This window comes from Coturnix japonica, chromosome 1, assembly GCF_054131305.1.
Source record: "Coturnix japonica strain WE chromosome 1, WE-NBRP24, whole genome shotgun sequence".
Taxonomy (NCBI): Eukaryota; Metazoa; Chordata; class Aves; order Galliformes; family Phasianidae; genus Coturnix; species Coturnix japonica.
The window spans coordinates 126,262,228-126,282,925 of NC_140663.1; the positions used below are offsets into that span (position 1 = coordinate 126,262,228).

General features: G+C 41.2%; 1 protein-coding gene across 6 annotated transcripts in view; it reads left to right on the forward strand.

The window, feature by feature from the left end:
• Positions 1-15,938, forward strand: part of RASA3 (RAS p21 protein activator 3) — a 145,867-nt gene extending 129,929 nt beyond the window's left edge. For 3 of the 6 annotated variants that reach the window (XM_085552399.1, XM_015849528.3, XM_085552417.1), the window contains 10 exons: positions 530-636; positions 1,246-1,323; positions 2,151-2,228; positions 2,787-2,860; positions 6,625-6,731; positions 7,421-7,503; positions 10,672-10,883; positions 11,643-11,746; positions 13,439-13,622; positions 14,072-15,938. In XM_085552399.1, coding sequence (XP_085408525.1) covers positions 530-636; positions 1,246-1,323; positions 2,151-2,228; positions 2,787-2,860; positions 6,625-6,731; positions 7,421-7,503; positions 10,672-10,883; positions 11,643-11,746; positions 13,439-13,622; positions 14,072-14,147 — 1,103 coding nt within the window. In that variant the 3' untranslated portion in view covers positions 14,148-15,938. Of the gene's footprint in view, positions 1-529; positions 637-1,245; positions 1,324-2,150; positions 2,229-2,786; positions 2,861-3,828; positions 3,877-4,476; positions 4,559-6,624; positions 6,732-7,420; positions 7,504-10,671; positions 10,884-11,642; positions 11,747-13,438; positions 13,623-14,071 lie in introns of those variants that run through there. The other 3 variants (XM_085552385.1, XM_085552405.1, XM_085552413.1) reach the window with 2 other exon arrangements.
• Positions 15,939-20,698: the final 4,760 nt, after the last annotated feature.

Here is a 20,698-nt window from a genome sequence, read left to right on the forward strand (position 1 = left end):
TTACTTTATATCTCTGTTAGGTGTAGTGTAGGCAGTCTAGAAGTCTCTATGATCCATGATACTTTTACTAAAAAGTAAAGGGCAACCTGTTCCAGTGCATCACCAACCTCTGTGTGAAAAACTTCCTCCTAACATCTAACCTAAACCTTCCCTGTCTCAGTTTAAAACCTATCCACCCTTGTAAACTGCCATTTCCCCTCCTGTTTATGTGCTCCCCTCAAGTACTGGAAGGCCACAATGAGGTCTCCCTGGAGCCTTCTCTTCTCCAAGCTTTTCCACTCCCTAACAGTTGTTTTAGTTTTGTGAGAATAAGCAGGCAATGCCAAACCAGAATCAAGCAAAACAGTTAAAATATGTATTTTCATGAAGGGCGGCAAATTATAATAATGAAGAATGAATTTGTAGATTATGTGTATTTACAGCAAATGTTTGAATTAACGTTCTGAAGGCATTCTGGTAATTTCAGGAGGTTTTGGAGGAAGTATTATTGAAATATTGAGTAGTGGTATTTTTGTTTTGTTTTATATAGGTGACCCAGATGTGAGATATACTGCTGTCAGCAGCTTTATTTTCTTGAGATTCTTTGCTCCTGCCATTCTTTCTCCAAACCTCTTTCAGCTTTCACCACATCATCCAGTAAGTACTGCATCACTTTTTCTAGCTATTCATATAGTCCTACCACCATATTCTGTCTAGCAAGATTCTTTTTTACATTATTTTAGTAATCCTTAGGAGAAATAGCTTTGTTAGTTCAAAGATCTTCTAGGTCTTTCTTGCATGTGGGAGGCTATGTTGAATGACAGTTATGTGAAGAGCTTGAGAAGTATGGAAGGAGCAGTGAACTTTAAGGTCAGACAAGGTAGATAGTCTTAGTTACTTTGGAAAATATGATCGCTGCTTCATTTATGCTGTCTTATCTTAATGCTAGATTGATTGTCAGCAACAGTTGGAGGTGTTTTGACTGTTAAGCTACTTAGCCAAACTTTTCAGTAGTTGTTTTTACTGGGAACAGGGAGAACCTGAACAGTTTTCAAAATAGATGTCTCTTTGGTTTTGCATGTTATTGCTCTTCAGAGAGCCAAAGGCAATGGCTATGATGTGTGGTGACAAGATTCAAAAACCTTAGAAAGAAGTAACTCCTTTCCTATAGTGTTTCGATTTTACATTAATTTTCCTCAAGAGGGGAAAGAAATAAGAAGTATTTTAAGTATTCAATCTCTATGACACTACTGTTTTCTTTCCTAGGATCCACAGACTTCCCGAACTTTGACACTCATCTCTAAAACTATTCAAACATTGGGCAGCCTATCAAAATCTAAATCTGTAAGTATATCATTTTCATTTAAAGGTTTAATTTAAGAAAGTTTTTTTTAAGCTTTTATCACCCATTGTAATTGAGCCTTGAAAATTCTTGAGTTGCACTAGTCTTACGCACTAGTCTTACACAAAACTTTTTGTCTGTTGTGACTTTTTGTCTGTTGTTTCAGCCTCATGCTTATGGCAGGAATAGACTTGTCTTAATCTGAACTACATTTTAGTATAGCAAAATTGTATGACCAACCTAGAACACTGTTCCAGAGCATTGCATTCCTTAATTGAGAAGAATCTCCCATTAAGGGAAATTACTAAGCTTTCCTTTTCATACCAATTTAGTTTCCGGTCAGTCAGTGCTGAAATTAGATTTAAATCCCTATGCTCTGGATTTCTAATTGAAGTAAAACATAAGGCACCAAACTCATATCTGGAGACAGTTTTGGTGGTTTAGTTACCATTCACACAGGCTACTACAAATGAATCTGTACCTTAACTATTAGTCTACAGAATTTCTTCTCATGCAGTTTTTCAGACCAGGATCAAAAGCCAAAGAAGAAGCTTGAATCTTTTGAACAATACATTAATGAACAATAATTAATTATAGTAAACGAGCATTTGGAATGTGTTCTACTACCTTTTTGAAATAGAAATTTGGTAATACTTTTTTGAACATGTGCTGTACAATAGGAAAACAGATTGTCATTTACTTTACCTCTGGACAGGAAAAAAAGAAATCTTTTCTGTGGTGATTTTTGTCATGGTCTGCTGCTGTTGAAAATAGTAACTTGAGGTACAAACTGTAATATAACATGCATGATTTTGGTTTTGTATTTCAGGCAAATTTCAAGGAATCCTACATGGCTACTTTTTATGACTATTTTAATGAGCAGAAATATGCAGATGCAGTAAAAAATGTACGTAATACTTGTGAATGTTCTTAATAATCTTTAGGGGTGGTTGAGACTGAAGCTCGTAATCCTGTTATGTACTGTTTGTAAACCAGGAAGTGTGTGCTAGAAAAAGCAGAATCCTGATAATTGTAGTTTTTGAGAAACTTGTATCAAATTGTGTGAATGTAGGATTAGAATCTCTTTGGATCTGCTTCTATTTAATGGTTAGGTTGGATCTGTGAGGCTGCTGCTTAGAGCTTAAGTCACATGCATACTTCACAGAGTGCTGCAGATCTGTGACGAACATTTCTTAGTACAGAAGAAATTGAAAGATATGTATTCTAAAGAAAAGGCTTGGAAAAGAAGCACTGGTCATCTGCAGTTTTTGCACTTAGTAACATATGTGCTATTTTTAGTTTACAACACAGGAAAGCTCCCAGATTCCTTAAATATCTGCCAGTACCCTTCTGTTTAATTACTTTTACAGTATTTCCTTGCAGTGCTATGTTGTACAGATGTTTAGGATATTAGTTTTTTACTGCTGTACTGTCATTTTATCTGTGGTTTTTGTTCACCTTCTAGTTTCTAGATTTAATTTCATCTTCAGGAAGGAGAGATCACAAGAGCATAGAGCAACCTATATTGCTTAAAGAAGGGTAAGCATGCACGTGCAACAACACCTTCTAAATATTATGCTTGCTACTATTCTAAGGCAGCTATCTTTTTCTCCACCCCTATTCCATTTGTATGTTGAGAAAAGTATGTAGGAAGATTGTTGTACTGCTGTTTGTACTCTCTGTGGCTGCTATAATTGATTTCAACATCCTTTCATTTAATTTAAACATCGTAAATTTAAGTGTACTTTGAATTACATGGAGGAAAAAGAAGCCTATAGACCTTAATTAGCACAGTTAAGGCAGAGTGAATTTTAATCAGCGCTGTATTAAGATCAAGTTCAATTTTCTTTTTTAAACAACTGTGAACAAAAGCTGTAAAATTTTGCTGTGAATGCAGATACTACATATCTTAGTGAGGGTAAAGCTGGAAAATGGAATTTGCTTCTGCCCTACTAAATCCATATGCTAATCAGTTTCAGGGCCATTTTGAGGGAAATTCATCTTACCTTTGGAACAGTTTCCTCTCATAGTATCTTTGGAACCATGTTATGTATACCATAGTGGTTTTAGAGACTAATTATTGGCATTTTTTTGTGTTTGAAAAATGAGATTTTTAAGATCATTTATGTGCACTGTGAAAACAGCTGCTTTGGACTTTGGAGGAAAGTAAAAATCCAAATTCTTCCAGTCAGACCTTAGCTGAGCTGCTGCTGAAAGTAAGCTGTCATCATAGTTCAGGGTCTAGGTTTTCAGTGAGAATGTGACCCCTTCCAGTTAGCCTCTGCAGTTCACTTCACTTCTCTGGTGAGGGTCTGTCCCTAGAAGCAAGTTTGTCTATTTTAATTCTGTACATTTATCATTCTTTTGTTTTAGAAAATAAATGTATAGTTTGTAACATTTTCCCTCTAACTCTAAAACATGATTTTTTTTTCTGCCTCTGTCTTTCTTTTGCTCCTGTCTGATTTTTTTCTGTCTTTTCTTGCTCGGCCTGTGGCTGCTGTTGTAAGGACTCTTAAACTAACAGTAAAGAAAGTTGATGGTAATAGTTCATGCAGGTAAGATGGTAGGGGCAGTTGGTGCTTTGCTGTAGCTACTGGCTGACAGCATGTCCTTCCTTCACAGCAGTAGTTTTGTCTGACTTAACTTTGGGAAGGAAGTAGTCTGTTTAACAATCCTGAAATGCCTGTGTAAAAGTAGCAGAGAACATACTGTTATTTATTTCTTATGCTGACCAAATCCTTTTTTTCCATTCTTCCTTAGAACAAAAACCTGCTAAAAGTTGAGAATTATGGACTTTTACCTGTAGGCAGGGGCTCCAAGAAGCACTGACATTTGCTTAATATTCACTGTATATATTCCAATGAACTCACTGAAAGTAGTTAAGAGGTTGCACTTTGAGGCACTTCTTGAACAGCATTCATGTAAATTGTTCTCAAGGTTACAGAGTGGGCTTCAGCTGTCTGTTTTTCCCAGTGTTTTGCATTATTGCCATACCGTATCATAGAAGATGGGTGGGAAGGAATTTTTCTCCAGGTTGATTGGCTGGTCAGTGGGGTTTCTGCTTGTCTTTGCAATGTTTTTATTTCATTTCCTTTTTTTCTTTCTTTTTTCTTCTTTTTTTTTTTTTTTTTTTCCTAATCTGTCCTTCCATTAAGAATATCTAAGTGGAAAGCTATAGCGTATGTACTCTTATACTTGAATGCACAGTACCAAAACTTTTAGTCACTGGCACTTGGGTTTGCTGACATGGATCATGCCATCACTGCTTGATAGCTGTCTGCCTGGTTCTTCCCAAAGGGAAGAGAACCAAAAGGAGAATTAGTCTTGCCTTTCTTGTGGGTAAAAGTTGCATGCTGACGCTTCTAAGCAAAACTAAGGCAGATCCTAAGTCGGGTCTACCATAACCACAAGAAGAAAAGGTTTCTCCAGCCACCCAGCACTGGAATGGATTTTATCTTAGACTGTGTTTTTTTTGTTTTATTTTCCTTTGTGCTTCTGAATATTTGCTCAGACTTTTCACACATTCTGCAAATATTGGAAACAAACCCTATTAAATTGACCTTGAAACTTCAGTGGTTTTGAACGCTGCTCGCCTGTCTGTAAGAAATAAAAGCACGTTCTTCCCTCGGCTACATCAGCAATGAGGAATTAAATTAGAAATGTGCTCATAGCTCTGTAGTATGGAGTTTGCTTTTCTTAAATAGGGTGGCTTAGTAGGCAGTTTTGAGTAACCTTTTAAGTGTTAGCATGAAAAGAAAGAGAAACTGACCTGAAGAGTGGATTGTCCAGCCTGAGGGTATTTGCTTTTCCCTTGAAACTTGCCTTAGCCTTGAAAATATGAGGTCAACCACCCATCCAGTCAGCCTGGTGATGACTTGAATCATATGGTTGCATTAAATCTTCCTTATGGAATCCAAGGACAAGGACTGAGACAGTAATGACCATTTAAAAATGGAACTGGTTTGTGATGATTAATGAAGAAGATATGTATCTTTTGCTCTGTAGAATGTTGTCAGCTTTTGCCCACACAACTTAGAATGATAAGGAGGCACCAGCCCAGCTGGTCACAAAACAGATAAAGTCTGAAGGAACTTGGGCTTCTGTTTGAGCTTTAAACAGCCCTACTGTTCAGTTGGATGCAATGCAATTGTTTCTGACTGAAGATACCAGCAGCAAGAAATAGGATTGGCTTATCTAAGCATTTTATCTCTGCTATTGAAAATCTTCAACCAAATCACTCCCCATTTGCTCTGTATGCTCTTTCTGCTGTATAGTGCCTTCCTACCTGATAAAAAAGAAGTGCTCTGTACTGAGTAGTTTTTACTGGCTCCACTGTGCAGTTATTTATTTTGCATAGTAGTTAATGTAATGTGTAGAGCAGCCATTAACAACTCCCTTCTGTGTACACATCTTACACCAAAAGTGAGGCTGAGCACTAAGAAGTCAACAGGCTTTCCAAAGTCACCTTGGAGCTTTTGGATTGATTTAGTGGTTAGGAAGGTGGTGGATACATCACAGTTCCTTGCAAGCTAATTCAAGTTTGAAATTAATTAAAACTGACAGCTCACTAGATGAACACCCTTCATTTAAAAAAAAAAGAAAAACACCCAAAAAACTGTTAAGGAGGGAGTTCTTTCAATCATCAAATTGCTTTGTATGTGGTTGAATATCCATTTCTAACTGCAGCATCAATGTGCAATTGCAAATGGCATTGTGGAGCGTGGTGATTTTTTCTGGAGCATGAGAGTGACTAAAGCATGTCAGCACAGGACCTGTGCTCTGGAAGCCTTATACCTGCTTTTTAATTCTTAAATATACTTAAACTTTTTGAGCTTAAAAAGAAAATAAAAGAAAAAAAGAAAGAAGACTTACAGAGACTTGTGTTGTCAAGCTTAGTAGGTCCTTTTTCTGCTGCATTAGGAAATCGTTTAGCTTCATTTGTAACTGCAGAAAGAGCACATGCTACAGTTCAGCTAATCAATCATCTAGAATCTGTGTGTACACTACAAATCAATCTATGTATCTTGCCCCAGACTGAGATCTGGAAAAAGGACAGGTTTAACTAACAGATGCACTAAACCTACCTAAATGTGACTTTCCTTTCCTTGTCAAGACAAGGCCTCAATAATGAGAAAACACTGTGTCCCCTCCTAAAGCTTTGCAAGTGCCATTGTGTGTGTGTATATATATGTATATATGTGTATATCTATATACATAAATACATATTGTATATGTATGCATATATATCCACTTAAGTGTAAAATCTGGTATACTGTTGTAACAGCTGTTGTCCTGTTTACTAGGTTCATGATCAAGAGAGCACAGGGAAGAAAACGATTTGGTATGAAAAACTTCAAGAAGAGATGGTTTCGCCTGACAAACCATGAGTTTACATACCAAAAAAGCAAAGGTAACAGAAGTTTGCCAGTCTTTTCTTACCATACATTAAAGTGAAGATTAAATGTGCTGTAAGGACTGAACTCTGAGTGTTCAGTTTTTGCACTGAACATTGTCAAATGCATTTCTGATGATTTTTATGAATTTCATAGAATTGACATGACTGATTGCATTCTGCTTGGGGTTTGGCTGCAAGCTTTGAACCTACAAACACTTGCTCCCTTAATACTGCCTAATATCAGGAATTTTGCTTTTGACAGATTAATTCCAGTGGTTCAATAGAAGACAACAAATATCACTCCCGTCTATTAAATAAGTAAATGTGGAGTGAGAAAGATGTAAAAAGATCTAACGACAGTCATTATTTTACACCCAACTTTGAGATCTTACATCACCACCATAAACCTAGTTCAGCTGAGTGAACAGTAATGATTTCTTTCACCTCCTCAGGAAATATACTGTGTCTTGCTGCAGTAGTCAATTTCTCAGAGATTTGCTAGCATACCATAATGCTGCTGAAAGCAGAAATGAAATTAAGGTAATGCTTCAAGACCATGCTGGTAAATCCCTGCTGAGTGAAAGGTTTTTTTTCTGTGCAGTCAAAATGATCTTCAAAGGGACTGAATCAGCCGTCAGAATAAGGGCATAGGGTGAAGTTGAGTTGTGAATAAGTTGCTCAGCCTCTGTGTATGCACTCTGCAGGTGATCACCCTCTGTGTAGCATTCCAATTGAAAACATTCTGGCAGTGGAAAGACTGGAGGAGGAATCCTTTAAAATGAAAAATGTAAGTAGGTCATCTTTGTTAACTTCCTTGTTAGGCTGGTCTGGATCCACCAGACTAATCACCTTTTTCCCTTTTGTAACCCGGATTGGGTTTCTATTGAAAGATGTACAACCACAGCTGCTTGTTGTATATATAGTAGCAGGAGTTTCCAAAAGTACAGCCCATTCAGATTCTTAACAGCGCAGTCAGCAGTCCTTGGGTTTCGTGATCTGCAGCACACTCAGTACTGACCACTGCCGATCAGCTGTCTGGGCTCCATAGTGCTGTACGCGGGTACAGTAATCAAGTCTCTGCCTTTTCTGTCAGACCTCTCTGTTATGAAGGAACTCGCTGCTTCTGAAGGATCACAGACATACAGCTGAGATAAAACTTACTGTGTGATGAGAGGAGCTGAGCTGTGATTCCGATTAACTCTTCAGTCAAGGCAGTCTTTAGCTTATGCTGAGTTTGCTGGGCTGAGATGCATTCAGAATATCCCTTTATTTAAACGATTTATTATAGGAAAAATATCCTTTTATTGTTAACAATAGAAGATATTACTGTGAGCAGGAACAGAAACTATGAGTTGCTTTGGATTCTTAAATACCTTATGAAAATAAAGGCAACTACATCTATTCAAGAAAGTAAAGATTCAGAGTCTTTCCAGCAGCAGTAGAAAACACCATTATCACCTTCCCATGGTGACATTTGTATCCCCATACATAAACAGAATACTGCAGTGAGAGGAGAATGCTCAAAAATCCACATCAGGTGTATTTGTAACACACAGTCCACCATGGGTGTTAACTGTAATTAAAGATGCACAGTTCTGTAAATAATTTTGTATGTATTTGTACCAAATTTATTTCCATCACTCCTGATTAAGCAACATGTCTGGCATTAAAGCCAGTAAGTCAGTGTATTGCCTTTCAAGTAGCCTTCATTTTCCTTAAGCACACTGCAGCATGTAGTGTGTGAATCTAAGTATTCAGGTTTTCTGTTGTTTGAGGATCAGCTGGTGTTTTTGATGGTTTAAAGGTCTTGGCAACCACTTGAAATTCATGACTTAGCTGTTGGCTTCTCAGTAGCATTTGCCGTGTGCTAGTTCACTTAGGTTGGTATCCCCTTACATAAAGCTATACCCCTTACATTTTTTCCTTATTTTTTTTTCCTGTGTTCAAATGCAGAAGGCTCCATTTACTCCTGCTGGACAGGGAAATTATCTTTCCTGTCATCATATGTCAACAGGAGTTGAGCTGCACACTCCTCTTGCCTTCCGTCTTCCTCTTCCCTTTTGTCCCTATTATCCAAACTTGGATTGCCAGTTATGGTCTGAAAAGTTTTATTAAAAGGAGACTACTCCAGTATTTCAACAGTGCTGGACTGACCTTAGCAGCCCCTCTACTGCTGATATGTTAATCTTTGTGCCTTTCTGATGATTGTCTGGGATTTGTAAAGTTACTAAATCCAAAGAAATTACTGTTGTAGCTTCTGTTTCATGGTGGAAGTGACATAGTAATTACAAGAAAGCTGTTTATTCACAAATTAGCAAGTATGTTTGCAAGATGTTTTGAAAGATACCAAGAGAAGATTGTGCCTGCCAAGAGCCTACAGCATTCTCCCCAAGGGCAGATGGTGCCTGACCAATCTGGTGGTCTTCTATGATGGAATGACAGCAACAGTGGATAAAGGAACTGATGTTGTCTGCTTGGACTTATGCATAATCCCATACCGCATTCTTATTTCTAAATTGGAGATATACGGATTTGAAGATTGGACTGTTTTTTAGATAAAAGAATTGGTTGGATGATCGTTGCCAGAGGGTTGTTGTCAATGGTTCTGTGTCCATGTGGAGGCCAGTTATGAGTGGTGTGGGGTCTGTCTTGAAACTGGTGCTCTTCAACATATTTATCAGTGACATAGATAGTCAGGGAAAACTTTTTTAGTTGGAGGGTGGGGAGAGTCTGGAATGGGTTGCCCAGAGAGGCTGTGAATGCTCCCATCCTTGAATGCATTCAGGGTCAGGTTGGATGGAATTTTGGGCAACCTGATCTAGCAGTTGGCAACCTTGTCCGTGACAGAGTGTTACAACTAGATGATCATTAAGGTCTCCTCCAACCTAAGCCTTTCTTTGATTCTACAACCTGCCAGGTTTTATATATATATATATATATATATATATATATATATATATATATATATATGTATGTATGTATATATGTATATATGTATATGTATGTATTGTGTTGCATCTTTGTTTCTTTAGAAGTACTACAGAGAAATCAGCTGTTTGGAAAACAATATTCAACATACAGGCAGTGCAGAGTCTAACCATTTGAATAATCAAATGGAAAAGTAGAGTAGGAAAAGGATAGGTTAGGAATACCTGATAGAGGAAAACCCCTTAAAATGAAGTATTTGCAGAAGGTAATGGAAAGGAGGGATCTCGGTCTGTGAGATTTGGATCAGTGTAATTAAGCAGTAAGGCTTGAAACCTGTGTCTTCAAAGGGCTGAAGATAAAGGCAGTTGTGCCATCTCAGAGCAGAAGCTGTTTTGAACAGGCAGGGGAGCTTTCATTTAGATTTTGAGTGCCCAAACCATAGTGCAGAATTAATGTGTAGTTATTTGAACCAGGCAATTAAGGAGAAACAGAGAAAACTGCATTACTATGTTTTTTAGCTGTAGTTGGATGCAGAACCATGGAAGGTAGTAACAGGAAAAGATCATGTTGAAGTAAGTGTTAAAAAGACTAGAGACATGGCAGTTAGAGCAAAGCTGCCCCAGAGGCTGGGTCTAGACTCTCATTATTTCTCTTTTCTGCCTCCCACTGACTACCATTTCCTTTCAGTCCTGTATTGGTTCTTTCTTGCAGCCATCCAAAACTTGGAGCTGCAGCTTTACTGAAATTGCATCCCTGAGGCTGACAACAAATCTTGCTGAGACCCAATCAGCAAATTGATACTAGCTGCTTGTAAATCATCTCCTTCAGGAACTGTATCTTAGTCCTTGTACCAGCTGAAAAGTCTTGTTTCAAGGGCACATTTATTTCTTCGTTATATTTATTATATTTATTGGTGCATTCTTTCAGTATTGGTTTTTATTCTAATTAATTGATCAGTCTGAGTCTGCTGCTAGGCTCAGCAACTCATTCTGGTAGTTTATTCTGTGGTTTACTTCTGTGTTTGCAGATGTTTCAGGTGATCCAGCCTGAAAGAAGAGTCTTGTATATTCAAGCAAACAACTGTGTGGAGGCCAAGGACTGGATTGATATACTCACCAAAGTTAGCCAATGCAACAAGAAGCGCCTCACAGTCTACCATCCCTCTGCCTATCTTAATGGCCACTGGCTTTGCTGTAAAGCTACTGCAGATAATACTCCTGGCTGCACACCTTGCACAGGGTGAGTATTGATGGATAACATGCAGGTCTGTATATTACAAGGAGAAGGTGGATCACTGCAGTGTGGCAGGAATGCAGATACCAAGATGTGCTGGACATGCAGGCATTGAGGTGTTTTTAGAGATCATCCTTGCTGTCACTTCTGATGCTGTCAATATCTGCATATCCTAGTCAAAATGCTGAGATTTTTAGAGTTCAGAACATTGATAGGAGTTGACTGTGGGATATTTTGATTCTGATCACCTTCTATTAGAAAATAAGCCATAAATCCGTTCATTGTTCTGTTTGTAAATTTCTGAAACAGACAAGCATCTGCTTCTGGATTTAATTCTAAACCAGTCTCTTCTGAGCAGGTTACTCCTGGTCTCTGATAAATGCAACGATACTGTCTTGTTTCTAGGAAACTTACTTTCATCTAAACTGAGGAAAGCAGCAAGTCTGTAGTAGTTTTTATTGGAATATAAAACCCGGATAGCTGAGAATACAGTGCTTTGGCTCCTCCATCTGGTTATAACAGATGAACTCATCCAAATGTCTGGATACCGAGTTTTCTCTTTCAAGTCACAGTGAAAACATGCTGGATAAATCCGGGCATAGGGAAGTTTAAATCTGTCTTCCTTTTCTCTTGGGAATATCAGGTTTTGTGCTCTGTTATATACAGTTTGTCATCTTTCGGGAATACTGTTTTCATCCTTGTTTAGTGCTTCTGGTGCCATAATGCACTGTTTAACATCTAACTCCTCTTCCTGATGCCTTGCAGAGGCCTACCAGCAAATATACAACTGGATATAGACGGAGATAGAGAAACTGAGCGCATCTACTCTCTTTTCAACTTATATATGCCAAAATTGGAGAAAATGCAAGGTAAGGCCAAAACATTTTTGCAACTCTGACACACTCAGCAGAGCAAAAATATCTTTGAAAAATTGCGTGTTTTAGTTACACAAGCCTTGCAGATCAGATCCTCTTTAGCCATTATTTATTTCCCCGGCTGCTATCTTGAGGCAGTTGGGTGAATTATTTTTGGTGCAGTGTGTAGTCTCATAGTCTGTGCACAGTTTTTTTCCATAATAAACAGTTATTTGAAATATGGTCTTAACCATCCTGAAATATGGGCACAGGGCTTAGTCTGGATGCCCTTGAATTGACAAATCACTGTTTGAACTAAACCAGAAGTTTGCTGGTCCTGAAAAGAAGCACCAGCAAAGTTGAGGTTTCAGTGCAACGTGGTTTTATGTTACCAGAAGCCATGTGCACATTCCCTGATTCAGATCCCCAGAACAGGCTGGATCCAAGTGGATTTCCTAGGCAGGCTCTTTCAGAATCATCAGCAAAAGCTCAGCTTTGGGTGTCTGTGGAAGGATGGGAAGTGGTGTTTGGGCTGAGAAACCCTTAAGAGCTGTGGGGAACAAAGATGTGACATGAAGGACAAAAGAAAGAAGAAAGAGCAGAGGAAGTTAGTACTGGTAGACATGCCAAGAAAAGTATCCGGTGTACATGGTGCCAGACTTGAAATCCCAGTTTAGCACAGGGAGTGGCAGGGAAGCCTTCACCGTGGCACTGATCTCTAAATAGCACTTGATTTTGTAATATGGGATAAGCTGGTGGTGTCAAACACACAGATTGGAAAGCACTTTAATCCAGTCCTGGATGCCATGCAATTGCCAACTTAAGATCCCCCACCACTTCCGAGCTGTCTGAACCAATGCCCAGCCTTCCCCTGTTCCGAATCCCCGCTGCCAGCGCCAGCATTGAGTTTCAGTGTCAGGGGAAAGGACGCAGGTTTGGCACAGACAGCACAGCAAGGGGAAGGTAACTGGACAGCTGAGACTGAAAGAGCAGTTGAGCTGGAAAGCTGGGGAAAAAGAGCAAACTTTTTCTCTCCCTTTCTGATGTGCTCACCTTTGATGATGAAGCAGATCACACGATGGATGTGATGCACGTGTCCATGTAAGCAGTGTCTTGATGTAGCCAGGAAGGCTCCCTGCATAGGATAGAATGTGATATTACATACTGTTGTAAAACATCTTCCATGACTACTGCCACCTGTAAGTGTTTAGAATTCAGTCTGTTGTAAAGCGCTGTACCTAATTCTGTGTATGATTGTAACCCTCGTGACAGATAAACACTTGATTTCATGCTGTCCCAGCCCTGAAACAATCTGGCAGATAGTTCCCAGGTTCTGTCGGAGTTCCCAAAGTGTATTTGTAGTGGTGCTAGTGATGTAGGTGAAAGCATTGCCTGTACAGTGTAGGATAGAGTTGTGCAAAGCCAGGAGCAGCTGCCAAGCTTGCTGCCCCTTTTTTTTGAGACTAGGAGGAGGGAATGGGCATAAGCCAACCGCTGTGCCTTCGAACAGCCCAGCAAAGGGCAGGGAATTGCTCTTTCTTCTGTTGATGCTGGCCACAGTTCTGTGGTGGTTATAATGATAAAAAACAATAAGAACTGCTGGCCTGTATGAATTCTAGACTGAGTGCTTTTAGTCCGCTTGTCCCACTTTTTATTTTCTCCTACCTATTTGATACCTATTTGTATACCTTTATTTTTTTTCTGCAGAGGCCTGTGGCAGCAAATCTGTGTATGATGGACCTGAGGAGGAAGAATATTCTACGTTCATCATCGATGACCCTAAAGAGACGTATAAGACACTAAAGCTGATTATTGAAGGTGTTGGAACTTTAGAGCAAGAGCATGCTCAGTATAAGAGGGATAAGTTTAAGAAGACAAAATATGGAAGCCAGTAAGTATGGGCTGTCCCAGCAGGTCAACATTACTGGATATGGTATTTCCTTCACTTGTGTTCTGGCCTTCACCATATTCACATTCAAAAAGACCCTGAAAATACAAAGTAAGATTTTGACTTAGTATTGCTATCACAGCATGTTAAATACTGGAAATTTCTAAATGTTCCTTTTTAGTTCATGAAAATAATTCATAAAAATGAAATATGCCTGATTAATGTTGTGCCTGTGCACATGAAGTGAGCAATAAATACAACAAATACCAGGATCAATTCAGCAGTCCATCATCAGTACTTCCACTTCTGAGGGAGATGCAATATATAATTACAGTTTCAATTTTGCAAATCAAACTTAGGCAAAACACTGTGTGTATTCACTTTCTGTTCTGATGTTGCGGTGCAGAAAATTCTACATGTAATACTCCTTTTATTATTTGTTTCAATTCTAGAGAACATCCTATTGGTGACAAGAGCTTCCAGACGTACATTAGGCAGCAGTCAGAGATCTCAGCACATTCCATATGAAGTGTGAAGGATGTCACAGACAGTGCTGAAGAGTCGATCGGTGACGCTAAAGAGCAAAACAAAGGGAAGCCACACATGTAGCAAAATGTATGGATAAGTGTCAAGCTTACAAACTTTGAGACTCGCGAAACGTATCGTCTTTTCAAGGAACTGTTATAATAGTTGCTATGCACTTTATTCATCTGGTTATTGACAGATGATAAAACTCTGCCTTCTAGGCAGTTGTTGTCTTGTGTATTTTTCAATTTGCTTTGGTTTCTTGGAATCTAGTGATCAGTTCAATGATCGAGGTGTGTGGACTTCATCTTGACGACTCCCATGCAGTTCCTTACGTTTCAGAAACCGGGCGTGCTGCCGATACGCGGCATTTTCTAGCATCGTTGTTTGTAACTGTTTTTGTTCCTGGTTAATGTATATTATGCCACACCCCTGCGTGCTCTTTTAGGAAAAGCTTAGTAACACTTTGCTTTTAATGCCTGCATTTAGTTAAGAAGCAGAGAAAAAAAAGCTCTTAGTGTAATAATCTCTTGTGTTGTAGCTTGTATTATGAGCAGGCCGAGGTGCAGGCCTTTTGTTTTTACAGCAGCATAATTTTTTGCTAAACGTGCACAGTTTTTAATAGAAATTCAGATCTGAATGGTACTTTTGATATTTTTGAGATACAAAGTCGTTTCTCCAGATACATTCAGCAGACTTCGGTCGTGAAGATGAAATCTCAGTGGTGTAACGAAACTGACTCTCACAGACGTGAGTAAGAAGGAGATGAACTGATGTCAAAGTGATGTGTCCCTTTTCATACAGACCGGTAACAAAGTCTGCCAGCTGAAAGGCAAACTAAGGTGGTTTTGATGACCTTGTACCACCCGCAGCAAAGAGGATGAATAGAACACGTCTGGCAGATGAGACATGCTGAGTCCCAGGCACAAAAGCCATCAAGATGACTTTTATATGAGAGGATGTTTAAGGGCTGGAGTCTGCGCCATCCTGATCCTGCTTGCTTTTATGGAAAATAGATTTCTACTTTTCCAAAACTGTTTCTAAATACTTTTTTTTTTTTTTTTAAAAGAGACCTGCTAAAAGGTATTTAGTATATTAACACATCTATGGTAACTTGTTAATGTTCTGAGGGTAGTACAAAATGGAATGAGCTGTGTATCTCACTAATACCAACAAAAGTCATTAAGGAGGGGGAATAAAGATCTGCTGAATATTAGATATATATTTATGTACGCTGTTTAGTTGTACTTGGTAACTTTCCTCTGTATAAGGGTCTGATCTACAAAACATCTAGCTTTGATGGCACAGAAGCCTGCATGATGGACTTTATGCTTCTGTGGGGTAGAAGCTAGTTTTGGTGTTCAGCTGAATTGGAACAGAAAACATTGAACTATTGGTTTAATGTGAAGGTGTCTGTATCTTTGCTTAAAGTGTTACAGAGTAACTCAACTGTGTCCTCCTTGCATCCCACATGAGTTAAGATGGCTGAATTACTTTGAATGCCTCTGTTTCTTATTGATGCTCTTAGGAATGAGGTTTTCTTCTTGTTTGAGTATATATTAGACCACCTCATAGTAGACAGTAGATGATCTTTTATTCATCTTCACCCAGCAGACTGGGGAAAGGGAAATAATGACGCGTTGCAGAGATGCATTTTGGACTCAAAGCTTTTAGCTGCCATGAACTGCAATTTTTAACATGTATTTGTAACTTAATATTGTTTATAAACTACTAATGACCTGTTATGTGTGTTCTACTTGCCAATTAAAAAAAAAAATGTTTTATTTCTGAAAATTGTGTGTACATTTGGAGTCTGTTTAGATTCACCATGGTCACCAGGGCTGGCTGTTGGCAGAGCATCAGCTGATCAAGTTGGCCTGTGGATGGAGATCTTTGTGAGTGCAAACCTATCTGCTGGGGCTGCTGTGCATCAGACTCTCTTTTTTCTATGTCCGCTCCTTTGCTTGGGTCACCATGGTGGGATTCTGTATTGAACCAAATTGACACCTGAGCCAGCCACAACCTAATGCAGCAAAGAAAGCAGTTACTGCTCAACTGTACATTTTCAGCTGTTTCCTTGTGTTACTACATAATTGCTGTGGCTGTTAGGGACCCTGCTGAAAGGACAGGAGGGAAGAGTGAGAGAGGGTGCCCCCTCTAACCTTTACAGAGGCTCTCAGAAGTCAGCACCAGTGACCGCTGCCTGTACGAGACACTGATTTGAGAGGACTGGCTTGTACGGTGAGGCTGTCAGAGACGCCTTTTAAGATGAGATTCTTCGCTCCATCCCTTCATTGCAATACTTTGCACTGTTTCGAGGTCATTTCAACTTCTAATCCTGTAAGCATGCTTCGTACAATGGGCTGTGTAAGAAGACTGCAGTGGGAGATGTAGGGCTGTGTGCCACCAGAGGCTGCGATGCAGTATGACACTTGGAGATAAAGGACAGGGTCTTTCCAGGAGCCACCACCTTGTGTTCATTTCTGCTGGAGAAAGAGATTAGCAAGCTGACTGGCAAAGGTTTGCTTCAGACTCTGAGCTAATGTTAAACAGTAAATGAATTATTTCAAAGCTCAAGTGGGCACTGAGGGAAAAACAGTGTTTTAAGACAAACACTATATTCCTACATGTGCAAAATTCTGAATCTGGGCTGTGTAAGAAAAGGCTGAAAGAAGCCATTGTAGAGCAAAGAATTGTGTTGGGTTCCTAAAATAACACAGGATAAAACAGGATTCTAGGATATTCATTGTGAGGCTACAGTTCAGCCCTCCTGACTGAACAATGAGAATGGGAGCTATTCACTTGAACACAGAAGCTGCAAAAAAAGGCGACTGCTTGAAATGACTCGTGTTTTGCTTTCTTCAGCAAGGTCTTCTGTGTTACAGCTCAGCTGCAAGTCCTACTTCTCATCCTGCCCAGAAGCCACATGTCAGCCATTGCATTAAAAGGAGGAAGGTATGGAAGTCTGCATGGGGGTGGATGAAGACCCCACAGGAAGAAAAGTCTGTCGGTATTCCCAGAACAACTCCGAGACAGAGAAGATGGGATCTCTCTCTCCCAACGCAGATGTCTATCATGCAGATGCTGCCCATGGTGTCTCAGGGAAGGCTCACACCACTAGGTGGGAGTGCTGTCATGCAGGAGCCGTCCCACGGCATTGCTCAGCACTGCACTCTTCAGCAACGAATCCAACCTGGAGAATGCTGTGATTGCTCTTTGGTCAGCATTCGTTCACTCTGGGTCTCTGCATTCATCCCCCCAACAGCTCCTGAGCAGACAGATTCAAGCCTTGCACTGTGCATCCACTGTGTTTTTAACTGGTACCTGCAATGTAAAAGGACGTTTCTTTTTGGCAGAGGGCTGAATCCTTCCCGTTGTCAATGACAGCAAGCAGGACAAGAGATTCCCCTCCTGTGGCTCACGGCCTGGAGCTGTCGGCCATGCACTTATTTCTGGGGCAGCTGGGAGGAAAACTAAAGGACACACAGCTTAAAGGCATTGAGAGCACAGCAACCATCACACCTGTGATAGAACCGACCTACAGGACTTATCTTCTGAAAACATGTCTGAGAAAAGATTTAAAGAAGAAACACATCAAGAGTAGTAGCGTTCTTTAATTAAAAATAGCATCTCCTATTGGCATTAGCAAAAGGAGAGTAGTATGCTGGTAGGGCTGTGCCATGTGGCTGCAGAGCATCTCTCAAAGGCACGGCCTGGAAAAGGCAGCATAAATCTCACGTGCTGTGTGGTTTCTCCCCCCACTACTCCCACTGGGTGCAGATCAGATTTCTTTCTGTTTGTGCTGCCTGCTTTTCCCTGGAAGGCACGTGATTGTTGGCCAGCAGATATCCCTTCCCAAGAAATATTTGCCTAAGTTTGGAGCCAGTGCTGGGCCATGGGAGTGCAGTGCTTCTCAGCCAGCCCCTCTTCTGCCATGCCACTAATGAAGCACAGTGCCCTGTGTCACCCTGGGAACCCTCATGTCAGGCAGGGCTCTGCTGGTGCTGCTCGGGCCCATGTCATGGACTGACCCTCTTGCATGCTGTCTGGCTGCTGGCACTGGATCACCCAACCTTGGCTGCAAGGGCTGACAAGAACCTGTTATAGTTTTCCTCACTCCAGTCTGCTTATAGGACCTGGGCACCCTGCTTGGTAACAGTGTGCCTTGGTAGCCAAGAAGACCAGTGGTATCCTGGGGTATATTAGAAAGAACATGGCCAGCAGGTTGAGGGAGGAGTTCTTTCCCATCTACTCTGCCCTGATGAGGTCACATCTGGAGCACTGTGTCCAATTCTGGGCTACTCAGTTCAAGAAAGACAGGGAACTGCTGGAGAGAGAGTCCAGCACAGGGCCACGAAGATGATTAGAGGCCTGGAGCATCTCCCATACGAGGAAAGGCCGAGAGATCTGGGGCTATTCTGAGATCATTTTTACCAGAGCAAATATGTCATTTACAGCACTGGGCTTGCAGGGGTCCAGCCAGGCGTCTCTGCAAGCTGGATTTCTTCACCCTATCTGACCAACCAATGTGCTTGGCAACAGAGTACAAAAACAAGAGGTGGCCATGGAGAAATATGGACATGCTATAGGCCATGATCTGATGTTTTCCAGACAAAGCCTCTGTCTGGCAGCAGACTGCACTCTTCTCAGATTATTCAGCATCTTCAAAAGACAGATAATGCATTCAAATCCAGTCATCCAGGGATAGATTTGCCAGCTCTTCCCTGTTTCTGACTATTTCTTCATGCACCTAAACAAAAGCCACATTAACTCTTTTGGCTGCAGCCTAGAACTAGAAGCTCCTGTTCTATTTCAATTCAAGCTTTTAAATTTGTTTAGAACCTCGCTTTCCACTCTCTTTGTTCTAGCAGGGGGGTTGAACTAGATGACCTCCAGAGGTCCCTTTCACCCCCTGCAATGGTTCTGTGAGTGTCACTGTCTTTCCATGTCTGCCCTCTGTGCATAGGATGATGCGTGACATAGCCCAGGTAGGGTCAGTGCTCACCAGCACTCACCAGGGCCCAGAGGCACTGTAATCCTAGCATCATAGATTCGTAGAATCATTAAGGTTGGAAAAACAACCTCCAACCACCAGTCCATCCTCACCATGCCCACTAACCACATCCCTCAGTGCCACATCTCCACATTACTTCAACACCTCCAGGGACAGACCATCTTCCTAGGCAGCCTGTGCCACTGCCTCATCACTCTGAGAATAAATTTTTCCTAGTATCTGTCATGAATCTCCCCTGAAGCAACGTGAAGCCATTCCCTCTTATCCTATCACTGTTACCTGGGAAAGAGGACGACTCCCACCTCACCACAACCTCCTTTAGGTCATTGTAGAGAGTGATATGGTCTCCCCTCAGCCTCCTCCAGACTGAACAACCCCAGTTCCCTCAGCCGCTCCCCATAAGACTTGTGCTCCAGACCCCTCACAGCTTCAATGCCCTTTTCTGGACACACTCCAGGGCCTCCATGTCTTTCTTGTAGTGAGGGGCCTGGAACTGAAAGAAGGAGCATTTTCTCTGTTCAGTGCCTTTATGACCTTGCTGGGGTTGATGCAAAAAGAAGAAAGCCCGTGGCCACTGGGGAGCTTAAACCTGCAGAACAAAGCCTGTTGTGGCTGCCCATCAACTGAGGCTGGCTGCTCTGGGAGCAACCATCATCTCTCCTCCACCCCACTGCCCGGTGTGAGACCCCGGTCAGGAGAGCTTCTCCCGAGGTGGCAGACAGGACAGTTACTGTTCACCTTGCACACAAATATTGGCTCTGGTGGCTGGAAACCACCTCAGAGGGTCCTGTAAAAGAGCAGAGCAGCATATCGCAAAAGCAGCTCAGGACACCCAACACTGGGTCTGATGCAGAGATTTTGGGTGGCAGAGCCAGGTCAGTGCCAGAAGGCAAAAGCCGTGGAGGAGAAGGATGGGCATCCCTCTGGCTAAACTTGAATGGAGGCTTATTCAGCCAGGCAGCTCCTCCCTGCCCTCCTCCTGGGACCTCAAAGAAGCCCTCGGTGACCTACAGGAAAACTGACGTCCTTATCCAAGGTCCCAGCACTGTTTACTTCCTGCTGGTGGGGATAACAGGGTTTCCAAGAATCCCACGAGTGTGGGACATGCGCTGAGCTGCCGGGCAGCAGTGCTGGCTCTGCTAGTCTGCGGGATAGAGGAGCCCGGCCAAAGGGCTTCATTGGCACTTTGTTCTTTCAAAAACCATTCGGAAACTTAAAACAAGTTTAAGTCACTAGAAAGCCCCATAGAAGAGCATGGGGCTGATATTTGTGTGGAGAACTTTGTTAGCTGGACTTTTTTCTTTTTGAGGTGTTGATGCAGATTCGATCAAAGACTCTTAGATGCATTTCTGTAAGCATACAGTGCCATCCCAGCAGGGACAGCCTTTGGAGGGCACTTTGGGCACTTTGGATCAGTAGGTGACAGTCTGACCTTTCTCCTTTGGGCTTGGCCATCAGCAAATCTCCCTTTTCAAACTGCTGATGTGAGGATGGCTCTTTGGGGTGCTGCCCTTGCGTTCCCAAATGAGGAGAACCCCTC